The sequence below is a fragment of the Montipora foliosa genome, chromosome 3 (genome assembly GCF_036669935.1).
Source record: "Montipora foliosa isolate CH-2021 chromosome 3, ASM3666993v2, whole genome shotgun sequence".
Lineage (NCBI taxonomy): Eukaryota > Metazoa > Cnidaria > Anthozoa > Scleractinia > Acroporidae > Montipora > Montipora foliosa.
The window spans coordinates 2530816-2545815 of NC_090871.1; the positions used below are offsets into that span (position 1 = coordinate 2530816).

General features: G+C 39.5%; 3 protein-coding genes across 16 annotated transcripts in view; 1 reads left to right on the forward strand and 2 right to left on the reverse strand.

The window, feature by feature from the left end:
- Positions 1-12615, reverse strand: part of LOC137994396 (uncharacterized) — an 18278-nt gene extending 5663 nt beyond the window's left edge. The window contains exons 1-4 of one of the 2 annotated variants that reach the window (XM_068839970.1): positions 12575-12615; positions 11124-11253; positions 1544-1724; positions 212-495 (exon numbers count right to left, since the gene is read on the reverse strand). In XM_068839970.1, coding sequence (XP_068696071.1) covers positions 212-495; positions 1544-1625 — 366 coding nt within the window. In that variant the 5' untranslated portion in view covers positions 1626-1724; positions 11124-11253; positions 12575-12615. Of the gene's footprint in view, positions 1-211; positions 496-1543; positions 1725-11123; positions 11419-12574 lie in introns of those variants that run through there. The other variant, XM_068839971.1, reaches the window with a different exon arrangement.
- The window catches only part of LOC137996442 (tetratricopeptide repeat protein 28-like), a 102944-nt gene that overhangs the window by 45377 nt on the left and 42567 nt on the right, over positions 1-15000 (forward strand). The gene's annotated exons all lie outside the window — the stretch shown is intronic.
- On the reverse strand, positions 3830-4414 carry LOC137994398 (uncharacterized). Its single transcript, XM_068839972.1, has one exon. It carries the CDS (start codon positions 4412-4414, stop codon positions 3830-3832), a length of 585 nt encoding a protein of 194 aa, XP_068696073.1.

Sequence of the window (15000 nt, forward strand, 5' to 3'; positions counted from 1 at the left end):
CATATACTCGTAATAGGCACACAGAAAACATATTTTAAGACATATTTTAAGGAGAAAAAAAGTTGGATGGTAGAAGTTGTAGTATTTACATATAAATGACGCGATACTGCATTTGGAGACCGACACTGAGTGCAAGGTGATGACTGTAAACAATACCAGCCACTATATTTAAACTCTTTTGTTGAACCAGTCACTCATCAGAATTTCCCACCTCATCCTGTCGTTCTCTTGATCTTCGGTGGGCTTTTTCCCTCACACCTGAATCGTCATTTTCATCAAAGAAGTGAATAGCTGTTCCATCATCCATAATAATCCTGTCACACTCACGGCGTCCTCCCTCAGCCGGTCGCGGCAGCTGAACGACAGTTCCTTCTCCCATGCTGTTGCCATTATCAGATCCTCTGCTACTGTTACTACCTTTTGCTGATAGTTTCTGATGAGGTTTCGTATCATCTGTATGCACTGGGCGATCTCTAGAACCCACAGGAACCATTGCTGTGACAAAAATTTTTAAGCAATGTAATACAATCTTAGCATTAAAATCTCTGCACTGCTACAGTAAAACCACTAAAAGTATTAAAGAGTGATTTTAAAAAGTTTTTAAAAGTGCAAAGTAAGCAGTGGCAAAATGAGACCTACCTACCATTTTAGACAAAACTCGTTGGGAAAATGTGGCACTCTGATTTGTCAGTGATTAAGATTAAATTCTTCCTGCTTCCTCACCTCCTCCCACATTCCAATGTTGGTTAAAAAAAACGGCCAAAGGTTTGCACAGTATTTTGCCTCATTATTACAACATTGGTAATAAGGAGGAAGAGGGGTAAGGACGGATATACTTTGTGAGTGCATGTCAAATGATGCCAAAGCTAGAATTTTTCCCAAGAGTTTTGTCTAAGATTGAAGGTGTAGGGGAGGGGGGGGGGGAAGGCCACCATGGAAACTACTGTACTCTGAGCCTCGCTGTGCCAATGCCTTGCCAATGCCTTGCCAATGTCTTGCCAATGTCTTGCCCCTACCGCAGAGACCCTCTCTTGTATCCCAGTTCGAATTTACAGTACAGAACCATGCAAAAGTAAGTTGACAGTCTCGACTCGATCATCACGAGAATTGAGGATCAAAAATCAATTCGAGAATCGAGACTTGATTCACTCGAAATCAAACTAGATCCTCGACACTTGATTCTCACAAAATCACGGACGGGAAACCTTGTCAGTTATTCATAATCAATTCAGCTTTCGCGAAAGCATTACTCCTCGATTAAATCACAACAGGAACTGCTTGATTCTCGACTGCCGTTCCTCGATCCTCGCGAGACTCGAGACTCGAAAGAGGTTGCACAGTACTGTAATTTCACGGTAGACACTGATCGGGAATTATTTTGTTCCTGCTCAGAATGACATCATTTCATAAACTAGACAGGGTAACAATGACACCAGCAAACACCTATAACTAAGTACTATTATTTATTACCCAGATAACAACATTTGGAAGTATTATTAGAAGGTTGTTTGGGTTCATTCTTGATTAGAAGAGTTTGACTAACCTGTCTGAATTTCAGCCACTTCAAAATGATTCACACGATTTTTTCCATTTTCTTTTAGCTTTGAAAGAGCTTCACTCAGCATTTTGCCCTCTGCTTCTTCCTTTTGTTGTCGTTCTATACGACGTTGCCTTGCACACTCCAATTTTAACGATTCCTTTTCTTGCAGATGCCTTGCGATTTCCTTCAACAGCAAAGAAATGATGTCTCAGATCTATTTTTGTCAAACAGCCACTTCTGCCGGCTCTTAAAGTTAAGAGCAAGTGTTTGAAATTCTTTAAATTTCATTCTTTTGTCTGAGCCCGCGCAACATGAAATTTCAAGCATCCCAAACAATTATTACACCCACAACAGTCACAAAGAAGCAATACTAGTGCAATAATGCTGCAGAGATGATGCTTAATTAACCTTTTGTAGATAAATGCATTGAGAAAACATTAAGTGATGGAGAAAATCTGACTTCTGCTGGCATTCAGATCTAACAAAAACAAAAGTTTGTCTTCATAAAAAAATCATACTGTAAAATCCCAGTTACTATATTGAATTTTAGGTTTGACTCACGTTCCTGTCATTCTGCTTGACTGACTGTCAGTCATATTACGGAGCTTACATGTAAGCACACAATGACATTGCAGAGTCACAGACGGCAACTGGATGTTAGCTGTTTTCCTTTTTAACTTGTCTTGGCACTACTACATTCACACTGCTAAGTATCTTTTCACAATTAGAGACGATCAGTTAAAAAATCTGAGAGAGACCACAGTTGTCTGTCCTTGCGTGAAAAATGATCACTTCCAGTATCCGTCCATGCCTCAAAATATCGCGTGCTTAAGCTCCCAATTGACAATTGAATATAAACAATCATTAACTTTACTAGATCTATGACGATTCAAATTACACTAAACAAAGTTTCAATTCAACACAAAAACAAAAAAAAATGTTTTTTTTTGTCATTGTGAACATTTCTTTATACCAAAAAGTCTTGAATTTATCCATTCACGCCTAAAGCGCACCCAATTGGAGAGTAAAATCGTCTGGTGTTAGCCAGGGTAAAATTTACAAGTCTTACTCTCAGGTAGGGAAGAGTTACAGCTTGGTTTAGGTTAGCTTTGTTGAGTTCCATCTCACATGAGGTGCCAGTGTCACACAAAAGAGCACGATCCTTGAGAGTGCCCTTCCCTACCTGTGACATTAAATTTGACCGATTGTTACTTGTACGTGTAAGTCATAATTTGAAAAATGAACTCTGAAGTTTGATTTTCAGTTGTCCTTTTTCTATTCCAATGCAACTACCTTAATCCTTCTTTGGGTGCATTACATCATTAAACAATACTATCGTTACACGAAGTTGCGATTCTTTGTGAATGGTTCATGGGTTCCTCAGTGTCCAAACTAATTTTACGACCAAGGGGTTGCAAGACAGCATCTATCAGAAAATTTCTAATTTAATTTAATAATTATTATTAAAAGACTTGTGGTGTTGGCAACATTTCTGACAGTGTAAAAAGCAGTTTTACTTGACTTACATCATAGTTTAACCCATTGACTGCTGGGAGTTAAGAACGTTGCGTGACATCCAAAAAACGGCTGCGAGTGAGACTTACCATATTTTAATCTGTACCATACAATACATTACATACTTAATTGACCGCTCCCCATAGGGGCTTTTCAGGGCCAATGAAACACAATGAAACGACGGAACAGAACAAGAACAACTGTGGAACAATAACTTGAACCAAGTAAGAAGAATGACAAGTCATTAAATCAGGATGATGATCTTAGTATGAATTGTGTAAGGGATAGCATCTTACATTCATCTAACTTAAGCCCTAACTTCCCTACTTTACCAAAAATGAGGGGATTTAAAATTGCATCTCTTAATATCTGTAGCCTAACTTGCCATCATGACGAATTGTGTGTCTTCATGGAAGATAAAGCAATTGACATACTTCGATTGAACGAAACGAAATTGGATAAAACAATTGTTTGATACACTCTTACAACACAGACGCCATGTTGGATCAACAACTGACCGCGTGGTTTATTCTGATTGGTTAACAAACAATAACTGAATAATCGAACAACTAGAGATCCTGAGCCAGCGGTATCGCCATACATAATTGCCATACATAACATCCCCCCCCTTCACATCACAATCTTTAAGACTAAAAAGAAAACTGTAAATAAAAGAAAAAGGATAAAATAAAATAATGATAATCTCAGCATTAATTCATCTGTGTCTGTCATTGTTCATGCTTCATAAAGTGTCCCTTGTAACATAACAACTAGTTACAGGTCCAAACTGACTGGTTTCCTGACTTGTCTTCCACTTCTAGTCTTATAGAAGGGCGGGTCTTTAGCTTCCGCGATGTCCGCTGGAGGTGGCACACCACCTGCTGGTATTTCCTCAGCAGGTGAGGGATTTAAGTGGTATTCCTGTGCAGTGGGGTCCACTTGTGGGCTTGCTGGGGACGTGGGAGCCGCATGTGTCTTGTCAGGCTCTGGTTCTGTCTGCTGAGCGATGTTTCCATGGCGTTTACGGTATTCCATATGAGACTTGGCTGAGTCGTTTCTTAGAGCCACTCTGTTACGCCTGATTCTTCGGCCGCTCACCTCTACCACGTATGATCTGGGCAAGGCATGTTTCTGGACTACGGTAGCCGCTCTCCACTCCTTTGACCCTGGCTCAGGTCTTACTCTGACATGATCGCCTGCTCTGAGTGGTGGTAGCTCTTTGGTTCCTTGGCGGTCATGGTAGTACTTCTGCTTGTCCTTGCCATGCTTCATTCTTGCTCTTATCTTCTGGGTGCTATGTGTTTCAGGCTCCAATAGACCACGTGCTATTGGGAGTGTCGTTCGAAGCCTGCGACCCATAGAGAGCTGTGATGGGGACAAGTCAATTGCTGGGAGTGGGGATGCCCTGTACTCTAGTAGCGCTTTTCTCTTGTCTTTGTTCTTTCTCCATATAGATTTCACTGTTTTGACTGCGGCTTCAGCCTCCCCATTTGCTTTGGGGTGCTTCGGGCTTACTAGGACATGTTCAAAGGTGTAGCTTTTAGCAAATGTCTCAAATTCTCTACTTGTGTACTGGCTACCACAGTCAGTGACGAGTTTTGCTGGGATGCCGTGTCGACTGAAATGCTCTTTCAGGACTTCAATGGTCTCCAGGGATGTCAGATCCTTCAGTTTGGTCACCTCAATAAACTTGGAGAAGTAATCAACTAGCAACAGGTAATGTTCACCTTCAAAGGCGAAAATGTCTGAAGCGGCTCTTTCCCAAGGCAGGTCCGGAACAGGGCTCGGCATCAGAGGCTCTTTCTGTTGTGCAGGGGCATAATCATGGCACGTGGTACAATCCTTGACTTTGTCTTCTATCTGCCCACTCATGCCGGGCCAGTAAAGGGCTTCCCTGGCTCTTTGCTTACACTTTACGATTCCCAGATGTGTTCCATGTATGATTTCCAGCATGGCTGGCCTCATAGACGGGGGGACTACGATTCTCATTCCTCGGTAGATTACTCCATCTAGCACCGCAAGCTCATCACGTGTGTCCCAGTATTGGCGGATGCTGTGTGGGACTTGTTGCTTTGTGTCTGGCCAGCCGGCTTGGATCATAGCATGCAATTCATGAAGCTCATTTGCTGTGTTTTGTTGGAGTTCTGCATACTTTGGCTCAGACACGGAGATTCTTTCCAACATGTTTACTTGTATCTCCTCTTCTTCCGGTGGAACCTCATTTAGACTTGCTCGGCTGAGAGTGTCTGCGAGGACTTGCTTCTTCCCTGGCAGGTATTCTACGCTTAGATCATAGCCACTCACTCTCAGCATCATTGCCTGCAATCTTAATGGTGCTGTTGTCAGGGGCTTGCGCAGTATCATTTCCAGGGGTTTGTGGTCAGTCTGGACCAGGGTTGTTTTCCCCAGAATGTACTCTCTGAACTTCTGTGTACTGAACACAATGGCCAGCATTTCTTTCTCTATTGGCGCCCAGTTGAGCTCTGATGGTCGAAGTTTTCGGGATGCGTAGGCTATTGGCCTTCCCTCTTGCAGTAGGACCGCACCCACAGCGCTGTTGCTGGCATCACATTGTATGGTCACATCTTTTCTGACATCATAGTAGGCTAACAGAGGAGCTTCACAGCACATATCTTTGAGCTTCTGGAACGCAGCTGCTTGTGGCTTGTCCCAGTGGAAGAGTACATCTTTCCTTGTCAGCTCCCGCAGTGGTGTTTCAACTTCAGCTAGCATTGGGAGGAACTTGGCTAGGTACTGGATAGATCCCAGGAACCGACGCACATCTTCTTTTGTTTCGGGGGGTGGCATGTCCTTCATAGCTCTTACTTTCTCCGGATCTGGTTTAAGGCCTTCTGCTGAGATGATGTGGCCCACATATGGAACTTGTTGTTTTCGCACTTTGACCTTCTCGAAGTTCAGCTTAAGGTTGTAGGTTCTGGCACGGTGGAGAACTTCATTTAGGACTGAGTCGTGGTGGGCAATGTCACGTCCTGCAATCAGTATGTCATCCATGATGGCATATGCGTGATCAATATCCTCCAACATTTCATCCATGGCCCTTTGGTACAGCTCTGGAGCTGATTTGATTCCAAATGGTAGTTTTAACCATCTGTATCTGCCTATTGGGGTGTTCATTGTTGTCAGTAGACTAGACTCGTAGTCTAGTTTCATCTGGAGATACCCACTCTTCGCATCAAGGACTGTAAACACTTTTGCCTCAGGTATCTTGGCTGCAATTTCTTCTACAGTGGGGATTGGATAATGCTCCCGCTTTACTGCTTTATTGAGATCACCCGGGTCAAGGCAGATCCTGATCTTTTCACCTCGACTTGAAACTACCATAGAGTTAACCCAGTCAGTGGGCTGTGAAACTTTGGCTAAGTGTCCTTCCTTTTCCATTTCCTTAAGCTTCGCTGTGATCTTGGGAAGGAGTGCTGCAGGTTGTCTACGAGGTCCATGCACTACTGGTGTTGCTTTGGGGTCAATCTTGATGGAGTAAGTTCCAGGCATGGCTCCTGATGCACTTAGTAAATCTGGATACTGGTTGAGTAGCTCCTTTAAGCTTGGATCTACATGTTCCTGTAGATTATGTACCCGCTGAACCAGGTTGAGGGCTTGACAAACTTCACCTGACAATATTGGCTTCTGCTCACTATCTATGACATAGAAGTTCACATTTAACTCCCTGTCCTTAAATCTTACGGGAAGAGTGACGTAGCCCTTTGGTGTGATTCGGTGTTGGCTGTATGACACCAGGGTCTTCTTGGTTTGTTTGATCAGGGCCCTGGGTGCTACTTGCTTGAGATGAGTAGTGTTGATAACACTTGCATAGGCACCAGTGCAGAGTACTGTTACCCACTTCTACCACCGCCCACCATTCATCACTTTCACTGGTTTTTGTTTTGTCACGGATGCCATTCATTTCCAGGCTTGCTACATGAAGTAGTTGCACATCACTTTCAGGACCCTCCTCATCACTAGAATAGCCTTCTCCAGGATAGTCCATTTCATTTAGTAAGTTGACATTGCTTTTCTTGCTTCTGCACACATTAGCAAAATGTCCAATTTTCTTACACTTGTTGCACGACTCCTTTCTGGCAGGGCATTTTTCATGTGGCTTGTGGGCATTGTATCCACATCTATCACATTTTGGAACTTGCACATTTTTCTCCTTTGGTACCTTGTTTTTGGGCTTTTTGGACGAGCCCCCCTTCCATGCAAGTTTATTGACCTCCACTTTAGGGTCTTCGCCAGACATCACTTGCATTCCATCCTTAGTCGCTTCGAACATCCGACCGATATCGATTGCCATTTCAAGGGTGAGGTTTTTACTTTTCTCCAAGCAGCGTTGCCTGACTCGCTCGTCCAGAGATTTGCATGCAATGGCGTTCCGAATCAATTTATTCGACTCAGTCATGTCCAGACCACGCGCCAGGAGCTTAAGATCGGTGACAAAGGAGTCAAAGGTTTCTCCTTGTAACTGACGTCTTCGGTCAAATTTAACTGCTGCCATAATCGGGTTCTTCTTGGCTTCGAGGTGTGCTTTGAACTTTCCGACGACTCTTTCGAGTATGTCTCTCTCATTTACATCTTGAGCACTTTCTCCTGTTCCAACACGAACAGTTTCCCACTGGAAGGTAAGGTAAATTTCCCGGCCTTTGTCGCCGACGAAGCTCAGAAGGTTGCATATTTTCTCCTTCTCAGTGCATTTGCTGAGCGGTCCTCCGAACGTGAATTCGCAGTGTTGATAGAACCTTTCCCATTCTTTACTCAGGTCTGCAGCAGCCCAGTTCATAGTTGGCCATTTGTACGACGAATTTGCGTATCCTTCGGCCATGCTCGGTTCAGTGGCGTTCGTTATCCTCTATTCTGACACCATGTTTGATACACTCTTACAACACAGACGCCATATTGGATCAACAACTGACCGCGTGGTTTATTCTGATTGGTTAACAAACAATAACTGAATAATCGAACAACTAGAGATCCTGAGCCAGCGGTATCGCCATACATAATTGCCATACATAACACAATTCCCGATAGCCAGGTAGACATTGAGGGATACGATATACTCCACCGCGATAGGAATAGAAATGGTGGTGGTGTAGCTTTGTACATTAGACAATCCTTGAATCACGTAAACAGACAAGACCTCTCCTCTCACGAAGATTTAGAAATTTTGACGGTTGAAATTAAAAAGCCCAAGTCCAGGCCATTCCTGCTGACAACTTGGTATAGACCTCCAGACTCGAAGGTTGAAATCTTTGAAAAATTCGAATCCTACCTGCTAAAACTTGAGAAAGAAGATAAGGAGAGTATGATTGTTGGTGATACTAACTGTAATCTATTACCGCAAACGCCTGACCGCAATACTGAACACTTAAAGTTTATTACTGAAACGTACCATTACATTGAATTGATCGATCAGCCAACGAGAATCACTACTGCTACCAGAACACTAATCGATCACATATTCACTAACAAACCAGATATCATAACAAATCATGGGGTCTTACACGTTGGTATTTCTGACCACAGTCTTATCTATGCTATTCATAAACATAATACGACCAAAACTGATCCAAAGGTAATTGAACCTCGCCAATTTAATAATTTTGATAGTGATGCCTTCATTGATGACATAAAAGAGACACCTTTCCATCTTGCTTCTCTTTTGGATGACCCAAACGAAATGTGGTTAGTTTGGAAATCTCTGTTTCTGGAAATTGTGAATAAACATGCCCCGATAAGGAAAAGAAAAGTGAAAAGTAAATCTTCACCGTGGATATCATCCGAACTGAGGCAGAAGATGAGAAAGCGTGATTTTCTAAAAAAGAAAGCAGTCAAGCTGAGTTCTCATCAAATGTGGAATGATTATAAAAAGGCACAAATCAGCACAGCTCTGCACAGCTCAATACATGTATCTTGTCTAAGAATGATAATTATCTACTCAGTTCTTGTTTTAATGTCACACCTCACTCAAAGAAATAATTCTTTACACCTAACCTTAAATTTAACTGCTTATCATAACTTCTTTCATTAATTTAAACACTGTAATATTACAAGTTTTGTGTAATAATCATAAGAAATTTATGCAAAATGCTTTTCCTTGCTCAACTACACAGACATGAGAAGAAAACAAAAAGAAATAAACAGGAATGGAATTTTTTTGTTTCTGGATGTGCATGCATTCACAATTAATTACAAGAAGAAATCATGAAAAGCTCTAGAAAAAAATGTAAGATGAAAGATTCACTTTTACTACTGTAGCTGCAGTACCTTGCATAAGGGAAACAAAAACAATATTATTGCAAAAGCCAGATTAAGTTGACCTGAGGCAAACAGAAACAAAGGTTTTTTATCTCACCTCAGATAAAAACCATGGCCACCATGAAGTTTAAAGAAGTTTGTTATTTTTGGCCTAAAGAATGCTGCCTTGTGTCAGCCACATGACCTTTTAACTAGAGTACATACATGTATGTACATGTCTGGATGTACAAGGTCTAAAATACTTTCAATAAACCTTTTTTATACCAAGTACATTAAACTGAGAACCATTGAAAGCTGTAGGGATACTTGAGTTACAACATTTGAAGATTATATACTGTACTTGTAAAGTGATTCTCTATTTTTTTTAATTTGGGTAAAGGTATTTTCGTCAACACAGCCAAATTAAAAAAAAAATTGGAAAGAGCTCTGAAAACAGAAAGCAAAACCTGGGATGAGAAGAGAGATCAAAGGTTTTCAAAGTTTTTTTTTCAGAATTGTGATTTTTGCAGGTCCCACACCCATGTCTACACATAAGTTCAAGGTGTTGGCTACTACAGCTGCACTCAGATTAAAAAGAGTAATTCACGACCTTGTTAATATATATGTTCAGGTCATTTTGTTTCTTAGGTTAATTTGCAACCAAACTAGGTCATTTTGTTTCAACCTAGACTGTCCATTTGGGGCAGGTATGAAACACAGGTCTCAGGTCATTGTTTTACCAATAGATAGCATCTTAAACATGCATTAACGCTAACCTTAAGCCTAATTAGGCCTAAAGAAACATGTTTAGGCCTAATGTTTGCACTTGTGAATGGTTAGGGTCGTTTCCGAATTGGTATTGGTAAAACAATGACCTTTGACCTGTGTTTTGTAACTGCCCCAAACTGACAAGACAACTTGATCTAGGTTCAAACAAGTTGACCCATGAAGGTTGAAACAAAATGACCTAGTTTGGTTGCAATTTAACCTAAGGAACAAAATGACCTACAGCATATATATGTAAATGTACGCAAACATCCCACGCCCAACATTAAAACATACATGTAGGTGCATGTCTTTAAGTCATAAAAATTTTTAACTTCATTAACATATTGATGGGGCAAAGGACCACTTGTCTGTGCCTTCACTTAAGTGTACACTACATTTTTTACAATTAGCTCGTGCAGGTAATCAAGGCCATCAAGACATCTTTAAGAAAAGATGTGAAAAGCCCAACAATGGTGTTTTACATTGAAGATTACACATTGCAATAAACATGACAGGCATACACATAAAATTAATAAATTACTATTGGAGTATTTTACTGACTGAATACCAAAATGGCCACCAACAAACTATAATTCTTTCGTCTGTGTTAATTAGGCTAACTTCATGTACATGTAGCCTCATTGACACATGTAAAATTGAAAGAATTTGGGCTGTAAAATGAGGCTACTTAAGCTAATTAACACAAAGCCAAAATAATAATTTGTTGGCAGCCATTTTTGCATTTGGTCAATTGGCATCAAATGAGGAAGAGGAACTGCTGGTCTGTGAGCCTTGCAAGTTTAATACAGCTGATTGCAAGTGAAGTATTTATATTATTGCAGACAGCAAGAGATAAATTATTGAGATCTGCAAAAAATCAAAACCTCAAACAAGTTTATTTGAGACATTAAGATGTGAAGACTGCAGCCAAGAAGATAAAGCTGACAACAGGTATTTCTCTGACTCCCAGCTATTATCTATATTCTGGTATATGTACATATCCTACTAGTAAAAAATGTACATCAAAGAAAGCATACATGTATTAACTTACATGTTGTGCACTTCAGCGACAGGCAAGATTTGTGCACTTCTTACTTCTTCCAAGTATGTAATTTTTGCTGCCTTCACATCTTCATGGACAGTTTTTCTTTCACTGCGATTTCTGAGATAATGATTTCCGACTGAAAAGAAGAGACAAGACTTGAGTAACAACAAAGACAGTTAAGCCTACAGCATTTTATTTCTTGCTATGTACTTTTTACTGCCATCATTGGTATTCACTGCCATACTTGACAGACTGCTGATGTGACCTTGGAATTCCAAGGGAAGCAGCCACAAGGGACATGATTTTTAGTGTTATGTCCCTTGTAGGTGCATGTTATTGGTGACAAGGAACTTTCTAACAATAATAATAATCAACTTATTTAAGTCTCACAGTTATTTAGCCGAGCACGAGTGCTCTACTAATAATTGGGAGACTACAAATCAACTGAAATCAGAACAAATCAAATGAAATGTTCAAATCAGACCAGGGACAAGCCACTTATTAGAGCTGCGCACAACAATGACAGCGACACAAAAAACACTAAGAATAAAGACAACAACATTTCATGCTAATTTTCACACTAACATTGAAAGGGTGAAATGTTTCAGCAATACCAACATTTCAAGAACTTTGGTCTACGCTACACAGGGAAACAGGAGCACAATAACACATGTGATAAGGGTACAAAGTTTCCTCTTAATTAAGTGACCTCTGAGGTAACCCTCCACACTCAAGCCCAACAGTGACTGGTAGAAGCAAAAAAGCTGATTTACAGTATAATTAAAACATGCATCAACTAATAGGGGTGGCGAATGATACCTCCAAAATATTGGCACTCACAAACTTTTCATCCTATCTTGAAATCTCGACGGCCTTTGCGAAGAGTCTCGAAGTCTTGTTTATATTACATTTATTTCCATGTGAATAAATGTTTTGGTCTCGGTCTCGGATTCACAAACATGGATCTCAGCATCTCGGCGAGTCTCTGATTTTACCACTTGAGACCCCTACTATTATCTATAAAATTCCTTGATGACAACCTAATTGTGCTACATAAAAAGAGTCATTACTCATCTTTTCCTGGAAATGTATTTTTTTATACATTGACTCTTCAATAGGGAAGTGATGTCGTCCAGTGGTTAGGGCGTTGGGTTTGCATGCGGTTGACCCGGGTTCAAATCCAGTTCTAACCTCTGATTTGGATTTGTTTCTGCAAGTCCCGGATTCAACTGGGGTTCTTAATCATGTTTCTTTCAAATTAATAAAAGTGGGGTGCCTGTGAACTGGCATTTCCACTATAAACAAAGCATTTACATTTTTACATTTACAATATGAATACAAAAATTATAAACTATGCTATCCTCCAAGTAACAAAATACACCTGTACCTCTGTAATACTGAAAACTAATGTTACACGTAGTTGTATCATTACAAGACAATCAAATCTTATTTATTACATTCTTCTTCTTGAAGTCGTTGTGCAAGGGCTCCATCTTCCCGCACCATGAAATCTTGACATACTGAAAACAAACCCAACACAGATTTATCAAGTAAAGTGAAGGCTCCTTTCGTAAAGAACAAGCTACATGTACAAGGCTGATCTCAAAACCATTATAACAATCTCCTCACTCTTCGGGTGACCCCACCTGTAAAAAGCTGCTCAAATGACATCATGTGTAATGAGTATGACAAAACAGGACCAAGCGTGCTCAAGAAAACAAAATTGCTCATTGAATTAATAATAATCACACATGAAGCCCATTTTGTATCTGTACATACCACAACTTGTAAAAATGGATTGAAAAACTATTTACACCTGTCCAGATTCTCAGAAAAGGAGAAAGATCCTGGTATATTGTCTTAAATCTATCAGAATTTATTTGTGGGTGATACGCAGTTCTGTTCCTAAGATGATACTTTGTTTCTTTCTTCTTTGGAATAATATTACTGAGCAGGCAGTCATGGTCAACCAAACATACCTTCAAAAGCTTCTTATCTGCCTTTTCTAAAAGATCTCGAATGGCAATTCTCTTAATAGATGTATATTTCCTTTTAAAACATCTATCTAAGAAATTTTGTATGACTGTGAGATCTGAGTCAGTTTCGTACACTTTAAAATATGTGTGAAAAGTCAAAGATCATGACTAAATGGCAATTTATTAAATGACAAAATATTTATGAACAAAAGAAACAGTGTTTTTAATTTTTACAAGACTTTCACTTCATTCGAAGGCAATGAAAGAGTTATTAAAATATTCTTCAGTAAGCAAAAATACCACAATATTGATTAGAAACAATATAGAATGAAAGTAAAAACGTCTTCAAATTCCTGTTCCAGAATGTGACTTCTTTGGAAAGAATGCAAATAATTCAGTCTGGTATGCTTTATTAAACAGCCGACATGAAAGAGAGACTAACTTTACTATGATACTGCTAAAAATGGCAGGAAGTGTCTTGATCGCGAACATAGGCAATTGCTAAACACAGGGAAAATGAAGAACACGTATGAATTATACTCAAGAAGACAAGTGTAGGCAAATTTTGAACATTTTTGCACTATGGAGTGGTTAAGGTTGTAAACATTTCAAGAGGTTTGTTATGCTAGCAGAACTTTTTAGACCAAGTACCCAGTGACTTGATGACCCACAACCTCCGGAGCTCCAGCAGTAGCCAGCTTCTATTGAAAGCCCTCCTTAAGAGAGACAGAAACTTTTTAAAATGACTGCTATTTCAATTCAAAGTGTCATGAAACAAACCAAAATAATTGGTTCATTGATTGTGGAATTTAATCTTATTTTGGCAAGTAAGGTCTGAGAAATCCTGGCCTAACAGAAAATGTAAAATTCCACATGATTCAGCCATAACTAACCATCGGAGGATAACTAAAACCAGAACACTAGTTACAACATATATTATAGAAGCAATTTTTTACACATAAATGATATGTGTACATAAAATTGTAACCAACTTGTTTCAGTGTACACTGTACATTACAGGTGGAATCTATGGATTCAGTAGTCACTTTAAGTGAGATGAACTGCTGAGCCAAAACAGCATTTTGATGATCAGACAGAATTGACCACTACCTTTACACGAAATCATCTTCATCAATCAAAGATAGAAAACTGTTTACTCTACAGAGGTGGTACCATACCACAGATTACTTTCCACACACTACCCACTCAATACCCACGTCATCAATACCAGAGTTCCTCAATATCACATTACAGTCGCTCAATGAAAGCATTCATTACTTAAAATCACATGTCGATAAAACGTAATATTTCAATAATTTGCCTTTATGCTGAGCACATTAATTTGACAATGTAAAAATGATAAAGTACACATCATTTTGCACTTAGCTTTAATGGCTTGCGTTGTGTGTAATTTCATAGTATGTTTTAGAAAAGAGCTTTTAACCTTTTAATTTAACACAAAGGCTGTCACTTGATAATTTTTTTCTGACTGTCACAAGTGTGTGCAATATTTTAGTTTCAAATGTAATTTTTCGTGGTTTTCTAAACACCGCATCCCGATCTTTATAGACAGAAAAAAACACTCGCAACTGGTAACTTTAAAGGCCATTAATTTTCTCACGTTATTTAATTGACCTTGGACGAACAATAGCAAATCGATCTACAAATAATACATCATTGTTAAAAAATTATAATTTAGCATTGTTTTTTGTAGCTGACTTAATTAAAGATCTTTACCTTGGCCAAAAAATGAAATATTTTCCCAATTTCAATGAGGAAAAGATTTGTTTACCTTTTCATAGTGTTTTCCATTACCTTTAAAACTAATTATAGGCATTCTCTGCGATAATAGTTAGCTCATCAAATTGTTTTTTAGGATCACTGAGAATTTAATTGAACTTTTTTTC

Excerpts from the sequence above, each read along its gene's own strand:
- LOC137994398 (XM_068839972.1), bottom strand. The coding sequence starts at position 4,414 with ATGGGTCGCAGGCTTCGAACGACACTCCCAATAGCACGTGGTCTATTG.